This window comes from Zootoca vivipara, chromosome 11 (assembly GCF_965207765.1).
Source record: "Zootoca vivipara chromosome 11, rZooViv2.hap1.1, whole genome shotgun sequence".
Taxonomy (NCBI): domain Eukaryota; kingdom Metazoa; phylum Chordata; class Lepidosauria; order Squamata; family Lacertidae; genus Zootoca; species Zootoca vivipara.
In genome coordinates, this window is record NC_142594.1 from 37634890 (window position 1) to 37658782 (window position 23893).

At 43.0% G+C, this 23893-nt stretch overlaps 1 protein-coding gene across 26 annotated transcripts in view; it reads left to right on the plus strand.

Annotated features, from left to right (window-relative positions):
* KIAA1217 (KIAA1217 ortholog) overlaps positions 1-23893 on the plus strand; it is a 360449-nt gene that overhangs the window by 258602 nt on the left and 77954 nt on the right. For 24 of the 26 annotated variants that reach the window (XR_015946371.1, XR_015946372.1, XM_060280825.2 and 21 more), the window contains 3 exons: positions 6652-6844; positions 17588-17786; positions 19805-19898. Coding sequence is in view for 24 of the 26 variants with exons in the window: in XM_060280825.2 (XP_060136808.2) it covers positions 6652-6844; positions 17588-17786; positions 19805-19898 (486 nt within the window). In the remaining 2 variants the exon portion in view is untranslated. Of the gene's footprint in view, positions 1-6651; positions 6845-17587; positions 17787-19804; positions 19899-22440; positions 22716-23893 lie in introns of those variants that run through there. The other 2 variants (XM_035129877.3, XM_088654017.1) reach the window with 1 other exon arrangement.

Below are 23893 nucleotides of genomic sequence, written 5' to 3' on the forward strand. Positions count from 1 at the left end.
GTAAAGACACATTCTAGGTCAGTGTTCCCCTGACCACTGGTCCTGCTAGTTATGGATGATGGGAGTTGTGGTCCAACAACAGCTGGAGACCCAAGTTTGGGAAAGCCTGTTTGAAGTGATGGCACTCAAGAAGCATCACTTCATGGCAGCCTTCTCTGCCTCTCCACCTCATCCTTGCCATAAGGTGTAGAAACTTGCCTTTGGGGTAGCAAATGATGACACTAGAGGGGTGGCTGTGGGTGCTTACAACTCCTAGAAAAGTGTTTTTCACCACTGCAGACCAGCATCCTTGACGGGAAAAGTATGGTGCACATATTCTTCCTGCCAAGGAGAAGGTCCCACGACCAGAGGTATAATAGTCTAGGGTTGTGGCGGGCCATCACAGTCCCCGTCTCTAGTGTCCTAGAGCTGCCTTGTCAATATGAAAGAGGAGCTTTTTAGTCACTGATAAGCCTTCCCATCCTTTGTGCTTCTTGGAGCCAATCAGAGTGAAAGGAGGAGAGCTGGGCACTGAGGTTTGGCTCCTATGGTCACTCTGGAGAAGGCACACAGGAACAACATACAGCCAGTTGTGTGTCGAGGCTTACCAGAAATTACCTTAAAATAACTCACAACTGACAACATAATTATGGTTTGGTTTTTGGCAAATAATTTAATGTGCCTAGAAAATGGAGGGCTAGACCTTAAAAGGGGGCCCTTCTGCCAATCATAACACAGGGATTTACATAGCCACGCCCCCATTACTCAGCATGACCTGTGGCCTAGGCCATAACCCAAACCCTAAAGTAAATTTCCTCACAGCCCTACCACAATCCGCTTTATATTGGATGATATAAAGCGCTTTCTAAGCCAGAATGTAACATGTAATTTGGCCTAAGGTTCCATGTCTGCAAAGCAGATATAAATTCATGAGTGGCGTCTTTCTCAATTAATGCAGGGTAAGCTGCTTAGCAGTTGAATGAACAATGCTACCCAGTGTGGTTTGTTAGCCGTTATGAAGCTGACAGGAATCCAGAAGGGAATCTGATACAATTTTGCTCAAAAGGTAGAATCTAATTGTACCCAATGGATGCTAGCAAAATGGCCAAATACTACCTAACGCCCAGCTTGTTGTAAGAGCAGCTAAACCGTGAGGGGGGGAATACATTGCCAAATAATTAATTCTAAAACATCAAATACTTACAGATGTGTTTGCCTGAAAATTCTGGAGGAATTCTATTTCACCTAATGAATTTCAACTGACTGAGAGACAATTATGAAATTTGGCAGAATAATAATAATAATAATAATAATAATAATAATAATAATAATAATTTATTTATACTCCGCCCATCTGGCCGGGTTCCCCCAGCCACTCGGGGCGGCTTCCAACAAAACATTAAAATACAGAAATCAAACATTAAAAGCTTCCCTAAACAGGGCTGCCTTGAGATGCCTTCTAAGGTTTGGTAATTGTTGTTCTCTTTGACCTCTGGTGGGAGGGCGTTCCACAGGGTGGGTGCCACTACCGAGAAGTCCCTCTGCCTGGTTCCTTGTAACTTGGCTTCTCGCAGTGAGGGAACCGCCAGAAGACCCTCAGCGCTGGATCTCAGTGTCCGGGCAGAACGATGGGGGTGGAGATGCTCCTTCAGGTATACTGGACCGAGGCCGTTTAGGGCTTTAAAGGTCAACACCAACACTTTGAATTCTGCTCAGAAACGTACTGGGAGCCAATGTAGGTAAGACTGACTATAGAGATCCTCACACTAGTTTTGTTCTTAGGCATTTCCAAGTGTCTAACATTCCAGGGGATTCATTATCTAGTCTCTTATTTTTAGTTGTAGTTTTAAAAACAACCATGTGAGGAATATAATTCAGACAGGAGTAGATGCACTAAGGAATATGATTTTTATTTTACGTCTCCCCCCCTCCCCCCGAGCTATCTTCCTTATCTAAATTGCTTGCTCTCATGCTGGTATTCATTCAGCCCTGCAGCAGAAAAAAAACACAGGTATCCATATCATGCTTATAGATAGATTTTACTGGGCTATTCTATGTCTACGCAGAATACTACTATTGAATTCCATGGCTAAGTGAGCTGGCATTGCATGCAAAGATATATTTCCCAACCCAGGGCTAATCATAGCTTCACTAATGAGCTCACTGAAAGTTAAGGAGAGACTTAGATTGGAAAATGGTGCAGGGGGTGGGGTTAGCCCTTTTCTTGTTCCCTGATCACAACATTATTCATTCAACACCAGAACTGCTTCAAAAGTGGGGAATGGGGGGCGGGGAGCTGGATATCAGATCAGAGGTCTCCCACATCTGACGACTGACTTTAAAAATAATATGATACACCAGTCCTGGGTGCTGTTGCAGTCGGTAGAAGCTGGGACAGAGCAGTGGGAGCTCACCACCGTCACACAGTTTTGAACCGCCGACCTTCTGGTCGACAAGCTCTAGAACAGGCATCCCCAAACTGCGGCCCTCCAGATGTTTTGGCCTACAACTCCCATGATCCCTAGCTAACAGGACCAGTGGTCAGGGGTGATGGGAATTGTAGTCCAAAACATCTGGAGGGCCAAAGTTTGGGGGTGCCTGCTCTAGAGGCTCAGGGGTTTAGACCACAGCACCACCTACATCTAGTTCGAAAGCACGCCAGTGCAAGTAGATAAATAGGTATCACTGCGGCGGGAAGATAAAGCAGTGTTTTTGTGCGTTCAGTGTGGTGTAGTGGTTAAGAGCGGTAGACTCCTAATCTGGGGAACCGGGTTCGTGTCTCCGCTCCTCCACATGCGGCTGCTGGGTGACCTTGGGCTAGTCACACTTCTTTGAAGTCTCACAGCCCCACCCACCTCACAGGGTGTCTGTTGTGGGGGAGGAGGGGAAAGGAGATTGTTAGCCGCTTTGAGACTCCTTCGGGTAGTGATAAAGCGGGATATCAAATCCAAACTCTTCTTCTTCTTCTTCTTCTTCTTCTTCTTCTTCTTCTTCTTCTTCTTCTTCTTCTTCTTCTTCTTCTTCTTCTTCTTCTTCCACCCGTCACAGTGTTCCGTTGCACCAGTAGCAGTTTAGTCCTGCCGGCCACATGACCCGGAAAACTCTGTGGACAAATGCTGGCTCCCTTGGCCTGAAGCAAGATGAACGCCGCACCCTATAGTTGCCTTTGACTGGACTTAACTGTCCAGGCCAGGGGTCCTTTACCTTTTTTTTTTTAACCTGCTGTTTCAGTCATGGCCTACAACCACCAGCCACATTTCAGGTGACTGAATGAAAGAATTATTACCTTCTTAAATCCTTCTTTGTTTTTTTTAGCTCCCTCACTTGTCAGTTCTTGGGTATTAACGTTCATGTGCCCACATGGGGTGTTTACAACCTTGTAGCTTAGATGCGAAAGACGTCACGGAGGCACTTCAAAGCATGCCTCCATTCTCTTAAGATGAAAAATGTTAGCTGTAATTCCGAGAGAGAGAGAGAGAGAGAGAGAGAGAGAGAGAGAGAGAGAGAGAGAGAGAGAGAAGGGTGGTGGTGGTGGGGAATACTGCTTCATAATCATGTCACTACAGGACGCTGGGTAATACCCTAATATATTAATGCAAACCTTTTGTAAGCACAAAGCTCCCGAGGCTTTGGATTTCTTGTTAGGTATTTCAGAGTTATTATATTTTGTGTGTGACTGGACAAGTTTGAAACGGAGGGAGTGGAGAGAGGTTGAAGTTCCGCAGCAACCTATTGAAAACCTAATAAAAAAAGAGAAGAAGCTACAGTTGCTCCTTTAGCCAAGGTCGCCAAGGGAGTATACCGTGATCTGTGTCATTTCTGCATCAAGCTCACCTCTCCCTACTCAAAAAATAAATATCCACCAAAAAAAAAGGCCAGATGTCAGCAATATGGTTCTTTGTTTTCGAATCCAGCCTTGATCTGAACAGCATTTTCCAACCTTCTAAATATAGAATATCGCCATTGTCGGGGTTTTCAATTAAAATAAGAACTGGGATTGAATCCAGTGTTTTGGGCAGTGTGCACGAGAATATGGGAATCAGGAACCAAGAACAAGGGCATGTCAGTATAAGAACTGTCAATGGGCAGCTCAATACTAAACTAGAAATGGGGCGAAGCCCCCAAGAAAAAGTAAGAACCACAAGACACAAGGTTCTCGGTGTCTGAAGTGGCTTGGACTGTGCTGCTTACGTTTTCTCAGTGCTTGAGTTCCTAATGTGACAGCTGTAGGCAACATAGTAACTTAAGACACTGCATTTCTAGGTTTTATTTCAAATTGAGCAAGGTGTTTTGGGGGAGTTGGTTGGGAAGGGGTTGCCTGGTTGGGGGGTGTCTCCTGCCTTTTTTTGTCTGTATTTGTCTTTGTTTTGGGAGGAAGCTGTAGATGTTTTGCTTGTTGTTGTTGTTGTGATGGTGGTGGTGTCTCAGAATCACCAGTGTTTCTTCTGTGAGTTGGGCATTGTGCGGTGCCCACAACAGTTCCTTAGAGTTCCTACTGTGCTCCCTGGGCCGTCAAAACTTGGGGGTTTCTGGCCCATCTGCAAGACAAATGGTTGGAAGAACGGCAGAGGCTCATAAGTGATGCAGGGTAGCCTGGATGGGCTCAGTACAAATAGCCAACACAGATGCAGCTTTGGGCATGTTGTTCAGGCTTTCAGCCCATAATTCTGCAGTTGTTTGCAGCTCTAAAAGCTCTTACACTACAGCGCCTCCTTTCCTCCTTTCACAACAGATTTCTAAGAGTGCCACATAGGGAAGCCCACCCCCTTTTATATTTCAACTCGCGAGCAGTTATTTCTCAGGAACTTCTAGATCTGTAGTTATTCTGAGGTAGGAAAACATTAAGGGCAACAAATCCTCTTAAACGCTGCATGGTTGGAATTTAGCTATGACTATAGCCAAGAACAGGCCTTTGAATCTTGCTGTGAACCTCCACTGAAGCCTTTTGCCCAGCCCTAAAATTCTTGCACGGCTGCGGAGTTCCTGACAGCTCTCCACATTGCCAAAGCCCCTTCTGCCAGCTCTCAACATGCCCCGGCCCAGCACACAATATGCTTTCCCCAGGCCTACAAAGAAAATTCTTCTAAAGACTGATAGGAGATTAGAGATGGGTAAACTTTCCCCAATCAACCTTGGATTAATTTAGTAATGCATGGAAATCATCATCATCCCCCTAGCTAATCTGAACTAGGAAAACAGACTCCTCCTCCTGACTGGTCTTCTCTGATTCCTAAAGTATCTTCTCCAGGTAGAACCTGTGGAACATTAACTCCATCTCCCATCAGTCTCAGCCAGAATAGACAGTGGTGAGGGATGATGGGAGTTGTAGCCACTGGTTCCCAACCTCTGCTCTCTGGGCTGGGTTTGACTGTAACACCCAAACAGGAATGGCTAAGCTGTGCTCATCCAGATGTTGTTCCATCATCTCCAGCCACATGGCCAATGGTTGGGGATGATTTGAGTCAGAGTCCAACAACATCTGGAGAGCTACAAATTTTCTACACCTGCCTTAAAGCAAGTGGAAGGGTGGTAGCAACAACATGCACTGATTCCCTTCAACCTGATGTGATGATAATACAGCATGCTGGGTAAATGGGGAAAAAGACAGAGCTTTGTCTTTCTCTTATGACTGCTAAGATAAACCATTGAGAGGAAGAGAATGTGGGGGGTTTAAGAGAGTGGGTAGAGAACCTGGGAATTCTTTTCTGGATCAGATTTTAATCTGAACATTTTTCTTATTTTGAGGGAATAAGCGGTGCTGGACCAAAGCTTCTCTGTGCCAGCCTTTCTGTATGTGTATTCATGGTTTGAAGTGGTGGAACCTTTGTGTACTTTCACATGGGAAAATGTAGGTGGGTGGGAGGCATAGCACTATCATATCAAGTGACCAAATATTTTTGCAAGGGGTGTTTCTTTCGCTTAACACATCAAAAAAGAAAAAGAGGAAGAGGAAAAGGAGGAAGAAGAAAAAGGTGCCACCAATTGGAGATGTAATGAACAGCCCGTCTGCTTTCTATCCTCAGCAGAGGCCAAATGGTTGAAAGAAATACGACTTCTGTCATTAGCATGAACTCTTTGAGTGAAGGGCAGGTTTTTTTTTAAAAAAAACGTCGTAATACAGAAGACTTAGGAGTGAAAGGTCAAGGTAGAGAGAGTATAAATTTGTCCCCAGTCCTCTTAGCTGAGTAATGCCTCTTCACACAACTAGCACAGCAATACTGAAAGAGACTTAAGGAAGCTTGGTGGCATAAAGCCTTTCATTCATTGCCTGTGCATTGTTGTGTGTATATCTGCATGCTTACATGCTGTTACTGTTACAGATAATGCTAGCAATTGTCAGAACAGCAGGGAATGAAATTGCCATCCATCTAACCCATACTGTCTTAGCCTCGGGTACTTGTTAGATATGAATTTTGTGCAGTTGGATGTACCGCAGTAAAAATCTTAATGGAATACCCTGGGACAATCTTTTGTAAATAACATACATGGAAGTCACCTTGAGCAAACAAGGCCTTGTATCATTCTGCATTCAGCAGCTCAAGTGATATTTTATCTTCTTGTAAGAGGTTGGGGTGGGGAGAAATCTCTGCTCTCCTTTACGCAGGGATCTTGAAGTTATAAGAAAAGTCTTTGCTTTCTCTTAATGATTTATTTGTTTATTTTATTTCACAGACAAGGAGCCCAAAGCTATCTCAAAGCCCACAGCCCAATTTGGGAGATCAGGCTGAATTATCAGAGGCATCTGCTGACTCCCTGGAAATCATGTCTGAAGGAGAATCTCTTTCTCCTTTCTCAAGAGGAAGTCGCACACGAGCAAGTCTTCCAGTGGTGAGGTCAACAAACCAGACAAAGGAAAGATCACTGGGTAAGGCGTTGCCCACATTCTACTGCTGAGCTAATGCCAGGTTTTGTTATGCATCTAATGCTGTATGTTCTCCCTGTTTATTTCACTCCCCAAATGTCTTTCAGAGTGGGAAAAAACATGGTGAAAAGCACAAATGAGAGGAGAGGAAAAACTTCACTTTTACTTAGCGGGCTGAGACCATGGCCCCCCATTGTGTAATATGAGCCCAGAGAACTGTGGCTTGTTGTAACTCCAAGTAGTCATAGCAAACCTGGATCAAACTGCACTTTGATATATTTGTTATCTTACTCTGATTTGAATAAGCTACAGTTCCTTGAGTTTGTAAATGACTGGGAACCGGGCTGTGTTGTAAAGTGAACAAATGAAGGAAAGGGAGAGTATGCAATCTCAAGATTTGTACAGGCTCCCGTGAAACAATCTAAGACAGCCTTCTTAATCTAGTACACTCCAGATGTTGTTGGGCTCCACTTCATATCAGCTGCCGTCAGCATGGTCAATGGTCAGGAATGATGAAATTTGTCGTACAGCAGCATCTGGATGACATAACCTCTACTACTACTCATTTAGATGATTGGCTGAATTTGGTTTTACTGAGTGATCTCGATCCAGTGTTTGTTTCTCAGCCTTGGATGGGAATTATTATGGTCAGCCTCACAGATGAATAAGTAAAGGTTGCAAAGCCATTGTGGGTCACAAATAACTCTCCCAGGCTGTATCCAGCCCAGGTGGCACAATGGGTCAGTGTGTGTGTGACTGTTAACCAGAAGGTTAGTGGTTCGAGCCCACCCAGGGTAGAGCTGCGGGCAGGATTCGTGCATTGCAGGGGGTTGGACCAGGCAATCCTTTGGGTCCCTTCCAACTTACAATTCTGTTATCAAGGCTTCTCCCCTAGAAAGGCTGCTCTATCTTTCTTCTCCTGGAACTGACATGCGGATGAGTCGCCACATGGTGGCAGTGTGGAGCTGCACAGGTGGGGGCAAAATGCCAGGTGTCCTCTTTGGGCTTGTTACCAGTCCTCTGTTGTCTATGCCTTGCATTCCTTTATACCACACTGCTTTTTATTGGGGTCAATCCATAACTGGTCCACCTACCCCAGTATTGTCTGCTTTGACTGGTCAGGTCCTGAGGCAACACACTCAACCTTACCCAGCTATGCAACTTGAGATCTGAGGAATTAAACTGGGGATCATCTGCATACAAAGCATATCTCCACCATTGGCTTATAGACCAAAAGTGTATTTGTATATTTCTACCTGTTCAAGCCTGTGTGACTGTAGAGTTCTTCCTAGCCCCAGTTCCTCATTGGGGACCAGATCTCACTTGGAGGGATACTTGACTGCTACCCGCTAATATTTCCACACACACTGCTTCTCACAGTAGCCGTTCTTGCCACACGTTGAATGGGCCTGGAGCGGATTAGTAAATTTCTGTTACCGATTAGCTGCACATAGGAATAGGTAAATCTCTCAGTTTTGGTTTATCATTTTGCTGAACTTAAGTCCAGATCTACACATTTCTACATCAGCTAGGCATTAAAAATAAAAATAAAAATCATCAGCATTTTAGTGCAAATTTATCCCAACACACTTTGGTGTGCAATTTTGCCTAATATGTGCATTTCTGCAAAGTAATTTCCCAATGCTGGGTTGTATGTTTTTTTTTACTAACACATGCACTTTTAGGCACACTTTGCCCTAGTATATACATTTTTGCACACATTACTTGGCTGGAAAGTTGCATCGCAAAATTCAGAGAGGAAGGATGGCTGTGTTTCAGTTGGTGTATTCCACCACCCCGGAAAGTGTAGATTAGATAGATTTGCCTTTAAATGTGAACCAAACCAACATTTCTCCCCCACCCCTAGCTACACAAGTGGAAGGCAATCTTTTTCAGGCTTTTTCAATCTGTTGCTATATAAGGCAATGAATGCAGATGGTCGAGGAAGGCAAAGGGTTATTGCCATAAAGCAGCTTCTCTTCTGCAGGATCCCATCTCCCAGACTGCAGAGCAGCAGAAAGCAGAAAGGCAGTGGGGTCATAAATCATGGGGGCTGTTCATAAACTGAACGTAGTGGTTTATTTATTCTGTTAACAATCCCAGGCCGTTTTTATCAAGAGTGCTTTGATATCTGATACATAATCAGCTAAAAAAAAAAGTACAAAGAAGTATAAACGAAAGGCGGTTTTAACTGGTTTCTCTACACCAACAGAGACTCAGAATGATTAAAAGGTGGTCTTGCCATATATATTATGGGAGGTGGGAGCTGATTGTGTTAATCTGCAAGAACTGTAGCCTGCCTTAGTTAATGCAGCCGGTACTTTTTGGAAATTCTCCACATAGAAGGGTACCTCAAAAATCTGTAATGAGAGAACCAACTTTATTCTATTTTTGCAATGAAAAATGTAGAACAGGCACCCCCAAACTTGGCCCCTCCAGCTGTTTTGGGACTACAACTCCCATCATCCCTAGCTAACAGGTCCAGTGGTCAGGGATGATGGGAATTGTAGTCCCAAAACAGCTGGAGGGCTGAATTTAGGGATGCCTGATGTAGAACATGCCAATATGACCGTGACGACTAGGGATAGGAATGGAAGTTGCTGTAGGTGGCACTTCCTGTTTATATTCTGGTGCCCGTACCAATATTCCCTCTCTTCTGAGTCCTCATTTAGGATATATTTCATCCCTAAGTAGGGGGGGGGAACCCCCAGACAAACCACTCTCTGTGAGCTCAAATGCTATGATGTAAAGGCCTACATTATGATATTCTGTCGGGGTTATTGTTGTTTGTCATATCGTATGTGATATGTGGGATCCCTAAGGAATTCACAAATCCCACCAACATCTGCTTCCCTCCTTTTCCATTCTGCATGTTTTTAATCGACTTCACTCATAAATCTTGGCGGAGAAGAGAATTGCCATGTGCATGTCTCTCTCTCCCACCGAAGACAACAGCAGGAGACTCATACCTTAAAGAAAATGCCTCACTGCCCTTGCAGAACTTGGACAGAGGCAAGGATGGAAAGCCTGGTATGTGTAGTTGGGGGGGGGGGGAGTTACGACTACTTTGGCTTGGACCTTAAGATAAGTTAGTTATGATTAAGTTCATGTGAGGGAAGTTTCCTTGACTTGATTCTTTATTTCTCCCAGCATTGCCTGTCGTCATTTGTTCTCCCTCAACTCCCCCCCCCAAAAAAGCTACTCCAGAAGGTTGGAGAGGTATCTTGGACAGTGTGGGGCAAGGGAAGTTGTCTGAACATCTACCTACTTTGTGTTTATTCCCTATCTCATTAATCCCCCACCCATTTCCAGGAGTGGCTTTTCAGTGGGGCACAACTGACAGGCAACTCTATATTATTCAGGCTCCACCAAAGCACTTATTCATGACCAAGTGAAATCAAAAGTTCTTTTTGTTCGTCGGAAAAGTTTTTATCATTTATACCTGATTTTTTAGGTTTCATGGAGGGCAGAAGAGGTGCTTTTCTGAAGGAGTAAATGCACGTGTGCTCACTTTTGTGGAATGTTTGTCAGCACATAGGATGTAGAAGCCCACATTTCATTTGCAGCAGCTTGTGAAAGGCAAAGAGACAAGCTTTTCTCTCTCTACGTAATTCTAGAACCTGGCTCATCCAACGATGATTCTGAGTAGGAGAAGGTGAAGGACAGGCCCAGGAACCTGCTTCTTGCACATAGTTAAACTCTGCTATCAGCTAAGACAAAATGTGATTGTGACAAATTCATGGAAGATAATATTGCCAATGGCTAAGGATGGCTCTATCCTGTCTCCAGGATCAGAATGAATGTGCCCTTACTATCAATCACCGGGGAACAGCAGAAGAGAGCTATTGTGCTCATGTCCTGCTTGTGGCTTCTCTCAGGTATCTGATTGGCCGCTAACAGAAACAGGATAATGGCAATCCATGGGGAGTCTGCCATCCTCCAGGTGTTACTGTGCTGCACTCGTATCGGCTATAGTGGCTGAGCTGATGGGAGCTGGAGCCCAGCAACATATTGAGGGCCACAAGTTCCCCACCCCTGAGATAGCTCTGATCTTACTTCCCCGCTGTTTCATTTCTTCATTCCATCATAATTATTTTGTAATGCACGTTAGGATCAGTCAAATTTCCTTCCCAAGCTGCAGGAGGGTCCATCTACTGTAGGAAAGAGAAGCAGATATCCCCCAGAGAGTGAGATCCAAGTATATAAATGTGCAGTTTGTGTTCAGGGTTATATGACCATTCACCAAACCTCAAAGGTTTATAGGACATTTGCACTATAGTGTTGGGCAACTGAAGTTCAGGGTTAAGTAAGTCAGAAGCTACTAATCTAGCCATAGTGTTTCCCTCTCCCTCCCTGCCATTCCCCATAGGCCCCCAACTTGTTCCAGTCTAATCACTGTCTCACAGTAGCTGTTAAAGGGTGTCATCCACTTCTCTTTGGGAGGGTATGACTTAACTCCCATTGATTGTATGCAAACAGGTTTGCACTCAAAAGCGACTAGTGAGACATGCCTTCTGTTGGAAGATTTCTGAAATTTCGTATCTCTATTCTGTGGCTCTTAGCATATTAGAATAAAATTCTTTGTGCCAAGTTTAAGGAGATACCGTAAGTATATTTGATTAGTCGAGAGGGATTCCTCACTCTGAATGGCATTCTCTATATTGTGTAAACAACCAGTTGATAATTTGGAGATAAAGAGTTCCTTCGTGTAGCATTTGATAAAGCACCAGTGTAGCTACACAGTGTATAGTATACATTTGATCGGTGGCCCCACTTCTTCCAGGTGATATGGAGTCAGAAGTTGTAATTAAGGGGTGTTTAAATAACAGACAGTGATTTATTAGCTGCATGCGGGTTCAAAGACTGTAGGTTTCACACCATTTCACAGCCACAAACAACATGCCATCATACTATTAAATTGCCTCGTTAAACATTAATGCTTCTTGAGTGATGCTTTTCTGCAGCATTTCCACCTTTTCATCGAGCTGCAATACTGTGTGTCAAAATCAACTTTAGAACAAATAATTTTTAAAGTTCAGAATATGGCAGCCCCATTAATGATTGACTGGTACTTCCTGTCTGGAAAACACCCGTTGGTTGATGTTTTTTCTGTATACAACTAAGGCCTTTCCTTTTGACTGTAAAACTTGGAATCCTGGATAGCCAAAGGCTCACCAGCTTAGGTACGAATCTACGTATTGTATAGAATCTGTATTGGATGCCCTGCTCCAGGTACTTCTTTCTTCAGAGGCTAGTGAATGGTAATAAGCGCTTGCATCCAATGTAGTACAGTCGTACCTTGGATCACGAACACCTTGGTACTCGGATGTTTTGGCTCCCAAACACCACAAACCCGGAAGTGAGTGTTCTGGTTTGTGAACATTCTTTGGAACCCGAACGTCCAATGGCTTCTGATTGGCTGCAGGAACTTCCTGCAGCTGATCAGAAGCTGTGTTTGGGTCTCCGAACATTTTGGAAGTCGAACGGACTTCCAGAACAGATTCCATTCAACTTCCAAGGTATGACTGTACGAAGCAACTTGTTCTGTTAGTGCAAGGATTCTAGGGATTTCTCCAATTCTCCAGAGCAGATTTGGGGAGGGAGTTGGTGGGGTGTGTGTGAGAGGGTGTTCCATCACATAAGCATAAATCTTTACAGTAACAGAACAAGCATGTTGGATACCGCCCAAAGCCTTTTTGGTGGTTGCAAGTTAGTTGGGGACCCCGCTCCCCAAATGAAGAACATTTGTCTCTGCTGGCTTCATTTCATTCTTCCCAGCCTAGTTTTACATTCCATTTCCCCCCTGTCTTATGAGAAATCATATGCAAACTTGCTAACCCAAGTCACTGATAAAAATGTTACGGTAGCTTGCCAGGGTCAGGATAGGGCCCTGTGGCACCTGACTTGAAACTTCCTTCAAGTTTGATGAGGAACAGTCAATGCACACTCTTGAAATATGGCTTTCCAGCACCGTGCCCATTACCCAGGATTCCTCGAAGAAGATAGACAGAGGTTCTGACTTAGAGTACATCAGCAAGCTACTTTAGTGCATCCCCTCGTTGATTTGGTGGTCTGTAGTAGACTCCAATCAACGTTAGGTTTCCCAATCGCTTCCCAGCCTGCGTCACTTTTGACCTTGAAATCCTCCTGAGACCATCCATGCTCTTACACAGCTCCCATTCACTTGGACCGTTGTCAGGTGTACCAGTAATTTCCTGCAGATAGAACAAGTCTTCATGAAGCTTGCCATGCCCATACCTCTGTTTTGTCCTTGTGCTTTCCCTTGATTTCTTGATGCATGTAGAAAATGAGTGCAAATATTTGCTGTTCTGGTTAAATACTATACATTAAAACCTGACTGGCAAAACTTCAAGAAAGAAAATAAAACAGCCCCAAACAACTCACTTCAGTTCCAGATTTGAAACAAAAGGCTCCCAGGAAACTAAATAGCCCAAAGGTGGCCACATTTCCCTTGTTTTCCTCCTTGTGCTGCTGAATAGGATTTTAAAAGGAGTATTCATTATCTTTGCATAAACATTTAGCAAGACAAGAATACTCCCTCTTCGAACTTAATCAGCAAGTATGTTTCTGCCTGCTGGGGTTTTTTCCCCTCTTTTTTTTTCTTTTTAAGGTTTATGCTTCATTGATTGTGCTTGTGTCTTTTTTCTGGAATGTGTAACCAGGGGAAGCTGAAACACACACCGTCCCAAATAAAGCTGTGTAATCACATTTGTCCCTTCCTTTAATCTGCTCTTCCTTTGTGTGTAAGCAGATATCTTGAGAATACACCTGAAAGAAGGCAACAGAGGGAGCCAAAATGCTGTTTAGCATGGCTACCTCAGCAAACATACACCACACAAGCCATGCTAATCTCCAAAGACATTATTCAATAGCCTCACTGGCTTCTTATATTTTAGAGGCCAGTATAAAAAAAAAGTAATGTAAATTCATGCAACTCTTTCATCTGTCATTTGCAGCAGGTACTCATGTTATGTCTCTTTTTGGGAGGGAATTCGCTGTTTTCTACAAAATTGAAATATAGCAGTGTGGGGAAAAGAGCTTGAATTCCAAAATATCTGGCCCATAATAACTTCAGCCTTTTCTTTATCCAGCCCATCCAACCCTTTCCTGTAAAACTGTGGTGTGTCTCTGCTTTCCCACAGGTGCAACTTTAGGATGAAACGACTTCACCTGGCACAGTGAACTAAATAGGTGAAAGGAGTGGAGTGAAAAAGAATGGGCAGAGGGGAAGAGAAAAAAGAAGGGAAATGCGTTCTGGGTTATCCATTAGCTTTCCTCCAAATAGGAAGCTGCCTTATACTGAGTGAGATCCTTGGACCATCTAGCTCAGTATGGTCAACACTGACCGGCAGCAGCTCTCCAGGTTTTTTCTGGCAAAGGTCCTTCCAAACTTTATCTTTAGATGTGAAGGATTGAACCTGGGGCCTTTTGCATGCAGAGCATGTGCTCTGCCACTGAGTTACAGCCCTTCCGCAGGTAATCAGAGGTCCTCCACCCTCAGTCAGTCCCCAAAGAGATTGAGGAAGCCCCAGCAGGTATCTCCAAACTCATCCTATAATCATAGAATTGTAGACTTGGAAGGGACTTGGAGGGTTATGTAGTCCAACAATGCAGGACTCTCACTCAACACACAGCCCCCCATCCAATTTGAAACCATATCGAACCCTGCTTTGCAAATGTGCTAACATATTTTTTTTGCTGGTTACAGGTAGGTAGCCGTGTTGATCTGCCGTAGTCGAAACAAAATAAAAAAATTCCTTCCAGCAGCACCTTAGAAACCAACTAAGTTTGTTATTGGTATGAGCTTTCGTGTGTATCTGAAGAAGTGTGCATGCACATGAAAGCTCATACCAATGACAAACTTAGTTGGTCTCTAAGGTGCTACTGGAAGGAATTTTTTTAAGTTTTCGTGCTGCTCATAGATCAAGTAGTCACGAGATCCTATTTGATCCCATTTGGTGCAATTTCCCATGTAGACCAGCTTCATGAGTCTCTTAGCATTCTCCAGACCAGTTGTGACCCTGGCTGCTGGCTTGTAAGATTGGGAAAAGCATTGACTAGATGCTGAATCATCATAATCCCTATTGGGTTGGTTTTGTGCCACTGCTCAGCTGCACTGAGCTCTGCTCCAGCTGCTTATTTCTTTTACTGGCAGCTAGAGTGCTGCCACATTGTGTCTTGTGCTCCATGGAGCCTGGGTAATGTAGTTCTCTTGGATAACTAAGTCTATACTGTAGATACCAGGTGCCCTGGAAACAAAACATCCCAGGTCTCCTTGCCATAAGTACCGTACTCAGCACTGAATACCAAGAGCCCAAGAGTCATGCCAAAAAGTTTGCATTGCAGTCTTTGCACCTATTCTGAAGAATAAGCTCCATTGCTTATTCATTGCACACAGTGGAGCTTGCTTTTGAGTAATTATGCATAGGATTTAGTTGTTTCACTCTTCTCCTTGTTTGCTTTCCCAGTCTAAGTCCTAGTCACCTTTATAGGCTGATTACTTGGCTTTAAGCCTGGCACTTAATTTCATCATCCAGGTGAGCAAAACCATACTGTACACTTTTTTTTTATTCGGAAGCAAAAAAAAAAAAGGAAAAAGGAAAGGTATACCAGAAACTTTGTGTTAGCTATTGTCTGTTTTTTTATGCAGCAGATCTCGCTGAAAGATTATGTGCAGGCAGAAATATTGCAGCCCTCTTTATTTTAAAAAGTGTGAAGTGTATGTATAACTAGGTGAGAATAACTAATGGAAAATAATGCTTAAGGCCTCAGGCTAGAAATACCACAAAGATCATGAAGGTGACCTTAAGACAAGCTCTGAAAGGATGTCTTGAAAAGCTGGAAAAGCTAGTGCTGAGGATAGCAATAATAACCGTGACGGTATGCCAAGGAACTTATCTCACATTACAAGAAGTGTTAATTGTTATCGAAAGTCTCTGCTTGTCTCTGAAGAATTCATTCCTGGATAAAGGGTGCTGTGTTATCTTTGTCTATCCAGATATACAAAATTTATTTGCTGCTTCATTGCAGATTGTAGAAAAGCCTCTAAGTGGTTTATAAGAAAATTAAAATTATCAATAAAATCAGTTGAAAATACTTAAAACATTTAATGAAATATTTTTTTAAAAAAGAAAGAAACCAACGGTAAAAAGGATTTAAACCTGTCTGGATAGGTGTGCCTAAACAAAATTGTTTTAAGCAGGCGCCAGAAAGAGTTCCTTGTTTGATACTAATATTTGTCTGCAGCAGGGGTGGTGTCTTGCTCTGTCTTTGATGGGACTTGTGGAAAGAACCTCTTGGATAATGTATGATTGAAAAGAATGTGGTGTGATGGTTAGTGCTTCACCATCCTAATCCCATGTTCATTGGCTTGTAGGGGGTGAGAGGGGATTCAGGTGCAATATTGTCAAGTTACACACACACACACACACACACACACACACACACACACACACACAATCAGTTACAAGTCATTGGGGAAATGTGGAGAGGGATATGTGGATTGATGCAGATCCCATCATTAGATAATAACTTTAGTGGTGGAATGCATGATTTGAATGCAGAAGGTCCCAGATTCCATCATGGGTAAGATCTCTGCCTGAGACTGTGGCAAATGTCTGCCAATCAGAGTAGACAGAGGTAACCTCCATTGACCAATGTTCTGACTCAATCTAAGGCAGCTTCCTATATTACAGGAATAGGAACCTTTTTCTGCATTCCCTTCTGTAAACCTTCTGAGGGCCACAAGCCAGTAGTGGGTGAGGCCAGATGCAAAATTAGGAGAAGCAGCAAATGTACATTTTATAGCTAAGTATAGTAGGCTAGTTTCTACACAAACACACACAAACACAGTATATTGTTCAAACACAATCTATTGTTCATCAAGGCAAGCAAGTTCATCTATTGCTTTATCAAGTTACATATGCGACTGAAATGTTGAAATATGTATCCTATCCTGAGATCAAAGTAGGAAGACTTTAATAAATTAAAGACACTCAGTTGGGAGAATAAGGCTTGGCCAACCGGAACCTTTGTGGCCTTGCAAAATGATGAGAACGTTTTAAAAGCAATCTGGAAAGCTCAAAAATCATTTTCCCATTTCTGTTGCTGATGCAAATACCCTGGTTGTTGTTTTTTAAGTGAGGAGAGGGACACTTTCCACCGGAGCCCACCCTAGTTTCCAGCAGAGCCTTCCCCCGGATTACTATTTAAAAGCACATATAGAATATGTATCTACTGAGTTGCCCAAGGCATATGCAAACAAGCATCACCGAAGAACCCAGGCATCATGCTAGTCACACAGCATGAGAGGGACAGAATGACAAAACTAAGATATTTATGTTGAACCAGCGAGGTGAAACATTCTGCAGGTTTCTAACTCTCTTTGCCAGACCTCAAGGTTTGCAGCAGATATTGAGCCACTGGAAAAAATATCCTTTCAGTTGCAAGACTGAAATGGCCCTGGCTGAAGAACAAAATAATAATAATAGTAATAATAATAATAAAAAAAACCTTCCTTACAGCTTCTGTACGTCTTGAGAGCATATAATCAATAGCCGCAGAGAATTATACTCCTTTTCCAATACTGAATCAGAGAGTTGATATATGTATCATGAGCCCTTTGTGCAAACAGACCTCTTTAACTCGTATCCAGCATGAAGCTTGATATTCCTACTTCATTCATGTCAACCAAGATGTTCTTGTTGTTGTTTTTTGTCCTCATAGGTGTTTTGTACCTTCAATACGGAGATGAAACTAAACAGCTAAGGATGCCCAATGAGATCACGAGCACAGACACAATCCGTGCCCTTTTTGTAAGTGCCTTCCCCCAGCAGCTGACAATGAAAATGCTGGAGTCCCCCAGTGTGGCAATATACATCAAGGATGAGAGCAGGAATATCTATTATGAATTAAGTGATGTAAGGTAAGTAAATAATAACAAGAATAATAATGTTGCTTTGGTTAGGTTGGGTTGTTAAGACGTGGTACAGTGTAAAAGTGATACAGATAAGAAAGGAGGACTTCACTTTTTTTTTTTTGTCTCGCTAAATCCTCCTGTTATCCAAGCACAACTTTTCACATCTTTCCCGCAAGAGGAATGGGAAAAACCCCAAGGTAGAAAACAGCTTTAGCTTTCTATATCAGTGGCCATGCTGACATGAAATGGCTGGAGTGTAGTCTAAAAGCAGTCAGAATGCCACAGGTTCCTTGTCTCTGTTTTAAATTATAGGAAGAGGAATATGTAAATGAGTGGCTCGCTTTTCCTGTTGTGTCTGAATCAGTATTTTGTCTTAAGAAGCTCCAAGTGTAGATCCAAAGTGCAAAATGGCTAATAGTGTTGTGAATGTGTGGACTATCCTTTGTGCCCGAGGCTGTTGTACAAACGACACCTTTGAAGCACATTCAAAGCACATTTTCCCCCTTCAAAGAATTCTGGGCACTGTAGTTTGCTAGCATTGCTGGGAATTGTAACTCTGTGAGGGGTGAACTACAGTGAACTATCTGAAGAAGTGTGCATGCACACGAAAGCTCATACCAAAATAAAAACTTAGTTGGTCTTTAAGGTGCTACTGAAGGAATTTTTTTATTTTACTTCGACCCAGACCAACACGGCTACCTACCTGTAACCAGAACTACAGTGCCCAGAATTCTTTGAGGGAAAGGAAGTGTTTTGAATGTGCTTTAAGGGGGATGGTGTGTGTGCAGCCTGAGCTACAGCACGTTGAGGGATGTCTGTGGGATTTTTGCTGTGGTTACCCTTCAGCGCTAACTCTCAATTGTGCTTAATGTCTAATTAACCCTATGCTTCTTAACTGCTGGGGCAGACCTGTCTCTTCAGCTCTCTGCTTTTCCTGACAGGCTGCTTGATGTCAACAGCAGCAATGCTGCAAGTTCTGACTAGTTACAGATTCAAGGCAATTACCAACTGCAGTGTGACTTTAAAAGAAACGAGACCTGTCCAAAAATCCTTCACCATGTGTTCTCCCCACCCCCCTGATAATCCCAGTGATTAAGATCAGCCCACTAAACTTGTAGCTGCACCTGGAGCAAAGGAATTCAGTCTTATGTGCAAATTCTCCTGAGATCACGGGTGTTTAATGAAAGGCAGCTTCGTTTTAAGAGGGCATAAGTGTGTTTAGATTGCAGTCTTTGTGGCCGATTATTCCTGAAGGAGAAAAAGGCAGGGATTGTTTCAGGTCTTTAATCCATAAACTGTTCATACGGTAGGTTTTGAAGCCGACTGGAATACAACTGGCTTTTTAAATTGTTGCATCAATGTTACAGCTTTGTTAACTGTAAACCTATCTTTAAACTTCTTTAAACTAATTTTGAAATGGAAGCTCTTTCCTCCCTATTGCCTTTTCCCCATTTTGGGTCAAAATTGACAGAGCTGATATTGGTTAATATGTTTAGAAATGATTTGCAGCTGGATTCCAGATATGTATACTCAGAAGTAAGCCCTCCTGAATTCATAGGACTTACGTTATCAAGGATAGGATTTGGGTCATGGGGGATTGAATATGTGCAAGTATTCTTCTGCTTTCTTTTTTTTTTTAAAAAATGTTTTATTTTGGTTTATGTTTATTACAAAAAGGAGGGGAAATCTGAGTTCATTGTTGGTGAAGAACAACTGAACTTAATTGAAATGTAAAATGGGCTTTGCTTTCATAAGCCCCTGCGCCCAGGAGCTTTAATTAAACTGAAAAATATCTTAATTTGATTGGGTGTGTATTTCTTCTGAAAGAATTACAGTATGCCTCCCAAGGGATAAATAAGAGCTGAGATGTCTGTCTGTCGTAGAGAGTTTTTCATTGGTTGGTTCCTACCATGGTGATATCTGAATTGTTGGGGCTAGGAACAACAAACTGGGTAAACTACCGTAATGTTATTTCAACTCATCATTGCTGATTCTTAGTTACTTTGTTTTGTTCTCAATTCTAGAAACATTCAAGACAGATCTTTCCTTAAAGTTTACAACAAAGATCCTGTACATGCTTTCAGTCACATGCCCAGAGCTGTAAATGGAGATGTAAGGGTAAGTCATGGTTTTTTCCTTGTTGTTCTCCAATTGTCTCTTGATGTATGATAAAAACCTGCATGGGGTGGCACACATGCCTGCACTTATCTCTTAATTCCACCCCCCCCCCAATGTCTAGAATAGAATAGAATAATTTATTGGCCAAGTATCAACCATACTTGGAATTTTGCTTCGACTACATTGCAATGAAAGAAAATAAAAACGTACCTCATACAAACACTATTCCTCTCACAATACAACATCACAGGGGAAAAAAACCACATACCACCAACTGACCTCCCTTTTGCCCACAACTACAGATTCAACAATTTGATGGTACAAGGAAAAATGATATTCCTGTGCCTAGACGTTTTTGTATATAGAGTCCTGTACCAACATTCGGATGGGAGTAAATCAAACAGGTGACCAGGATGCGAAGGGTCTACAATCTACAGCAATTCTCTCTGCTCTCTTCCTGACTCGAGCAGCATAAAGTGTCTCTATTGGAGGCAAACTAACACCAATTACCCTCTCTGCAGTTCTTATTGCTCGTTGGAGCCTCTTCTTATCCAGCTTAGAGGCTGTACCATACCAGACAGTAATGGAATTACAGAGAACAGTTTCAATAGTACCTCTATAAAATTGGACCAGCGATTGTTGGGGCAGATTAAATTTCCTTAGTTGTCGCAAGAAATACAATCTCTGGTGTACCTTTTAAATAATAATATTGATGTTATCTGACCAATTCAATTTTTGAGAGATCATACAGCCTAAGAACTTAAAGGACTCTATCAATACAACCATGTTACCAAGAATGGAGATTGGCAACAAGATGGGAGGGTGCCTCCTACTGTTAAATAATGCTTGAAAATCTGCCACAATGGCTCCTTTCAAAGGCTGATCGATATTCCTAGTGCAGATATCAATTCTGTTGTTTGCTTACTGGTTAGTAAATGATGGGGAGTCCTCAACCCTCTCCCTCAGTAGTAACTGCTATTGGTGCTCACTAAGGTTCTTGCTTAATTCAGGATCTCATAATACAATCTAACACAACAGAGGTTAGGAGAAATCTCTGTGAACTGTTAATGAGGGTTCCCCCAGTGTCTACTCCAGGAGATAACTGTTTTGCCCTGGTTGGGAGAAATCATACTTTGAAAGGGACCTGCCTTCAGCTGCTTAACCAAACCAAGAGAGTTTATTTGAATCTTAAGATACTTTCATACTGTCTCCTAGGAGGCAAAGTGTTGCTGACTACATCTACACTCCTAACTCAGAAACAAGCCTTATCGAACAAGTAATAAGCTTTATAGAATTCAGTGGGACTTACTTCTGCATAGATATGCTTTGGATTGTACCCTCCGGCTGTGTTCTCTTCTGATGGGTGTCCCAAAATCCTTACATCCTTGCTCTCACATTGGTTTAAGTTGGGAGAGTTAGGGACATGTGCAACTTATACCAAAATGAAAACCTCACAGTCTTATGTAGTCGCTTCAGGAGCAAGCCCTGTTGAGCTCAGTGAGGTTTTCATTATAGGTCTAACTCTTCAGCTTGCATTGGTGCTTTGTGTAATTTAAATTGACATAGCTAACGGCAGCTCTCCCTCGCCAGCTGTAAAATATTAAAGCAGAGGTGTTGAACTTCAGGATCCGGGGCCAAATTCTTGGTTAGCCCTTGAGTTTTGCCCAGGCTACAACCCCTCTCCCTAGGCCATGATCCTCCTTGTTCCTTCACCTCGAGTGGTTTTGCCAGGTTGGAATGAGACCTTGGACTGTGGTAATGCCTCTTGTCTTCCTGGATATAGACCGCTTTCCCTCTGTGTGTTTATAAACTCCTGGGTTCTGGATTCGTAGAATGTGGCCTACTGTGCAAAGATAAGAGTCACATCTGTGGCTTTGCCTATATTTTCCTCTGGCTACGCCAGTGTTTACCTTTGGTCCTTTGCACCGATGGCATGGAGTCCCAAGGAGGTCTCCTGTGAGTGAATGCAGGCCACAGCCTGGAAAAGCTTCCCCATCCCTGTGCTGAAGAGGATTGATTTGCCCCTGAAACCATTTCAGATCTCTTCAGCACGTGGGAAAGGATTCAGTTGCAACTAGTTTGTTTTTGTTTGGGATCTATTTAAGGCCACACCTTCATAGCTATTACATTCCAAAAGAAGTAATAATTGGCCGCTGGTACAAAATAGCCGTTTTAAAATGGCAGCAAGCTTTTGCTGCCCGTGAGAAACCCTATTAGGTGTCTTTTGTTGTTGTTGTTCAGGTGAAATCTTTCCTTAAGGAAAATATTCTTGGATGTATGTTCCTCTGGATAAAATGCATTAAGTGTATCGAGCCAAGGAATGTGTTATTACCAAGTGGGCCGCTTGGTTTTTTAGTAAGTCATAGAGGACTTTGAAGCGGATGTCAAACGTTGTGAAAACCACCTGTAAAAATACGGCCTTTATAACCATGCATCTGTTTCAGAGTTTTCTTGCACGCCCACTTCAGTGCTTTGCATTTGGAGTCTGAGTGCATTAAAGCCTTGCTGGAGTTATTAACGTAGCAGGGGCTGGTAATTTCTAAATATATACGCTGGGCAGCGAGGTGTTGCTTTCTGTGAAACGGTTTCTCTCTCTGCTTCTGCCCGGCTCTCCAGTGACTCTGTGGAGGTATGTCACACGGCAGGTGGCATGTTAAAATGTGCACCTCTGCCAAGAAAATTCATTTCCTGATCTGCAGCCAGCTCTCTTGGAGCTGTGATGTTATTAGCTTTCACGAGCTAAGCAGAGTCAGAACTTGGGCAGCCATTGGGGAGATGGACAGAATGGCGTTCACATTCAAGGAACGGTTCTTTCAGGTAAGTGCCTCTAAAAACCTAGCAGGATGGGACAGAGACCTCACGGAAGAAGTGCCCAGTTACCTGCTTTTGTTGCATTTTAGCTCATAAAAAAATGGGGAGGGAGGAGGAGGAGGAGGAGGAGAGGCACGGGTGAAGCAGCATGGAGAAAGCATTAGCAGGCTAGTGAAAGGCAAGCTGGGTGAGGCATCATTCCCTGGCTCCCCTTCCTTTGACTGTACTTGTAATGGAACAAGCGGGCGTTTTACGTGCACAAAGCAAAGACTTCTTTGTAGGTCCAACATCTATTAACAGGTGAGACTGTCCTTCAGTCCTCAGAAGCTGGAACTCTTAATGATTCTCCAGTTGTAATAAGATTTCTCATTCATGTATATATATAGTTAGCTTGACCCAGTGTGGCAGAAGGACCGGCTGCATTTTTATGCCATTGATAATATGCTGTTGAATAAAGTTGAGTGCATTGTTAGGGGTGGCCGTTGGGCGTGGATGATTTGCTCTCCACCATCAAGTTCAGCTTCCTTTTCCCTTCAAATGGCAGACCAGCCCAGGGTGCTGTTGGTTTAGAACTGCTCCAGCAGAACAGATTGCCAGGAAAGAATGTTTGCTGCCTTGGAGGGCAGCTGCTTTAATTACTTTTTAACCCAAGCAAAACTTGTATCCGGGAGGATCGCCCATCCCTTCCAGGCGTCGGGTATTGATCGTAGAGGGTAAAACTACTTCAGAGGCAAGAAATGCCAAACACACGATCGAAGCCTTTCTATGGAGGTCCGTCCTTGTCCACCTTCTCCTTTTCATCTTCCCATTTTCCAATTTACTCTTTTTCAGAAGGGGCAGCTAGATTTAAGGGTTATCTCTTATATGGCTTCTATTCCTCAGACATACATATCCCTGGCTTAAATCTAAGGAAACATTTCTTTTCCTGCTGGGAAATGTTATTACTCTTGCTGTTGGGGGGCGGGGGCAGGGATAGTCAAGCTATTAATTCATTCCACTTCCTCGCTGCATACACAGCTTCTTTCAGGAAGAATAAAGTAATTAAAAGTGCCACTGTGTCTAAAGTTCAGGTGCAGACTGTTAAAGAGCTACACTGAACCCTTTCTTTCATTGGAAATGGGATTGTATCTATTTGCTGATGAAAAACTGTTACCTGCCACACGTATTACATTGATGCCTTACCT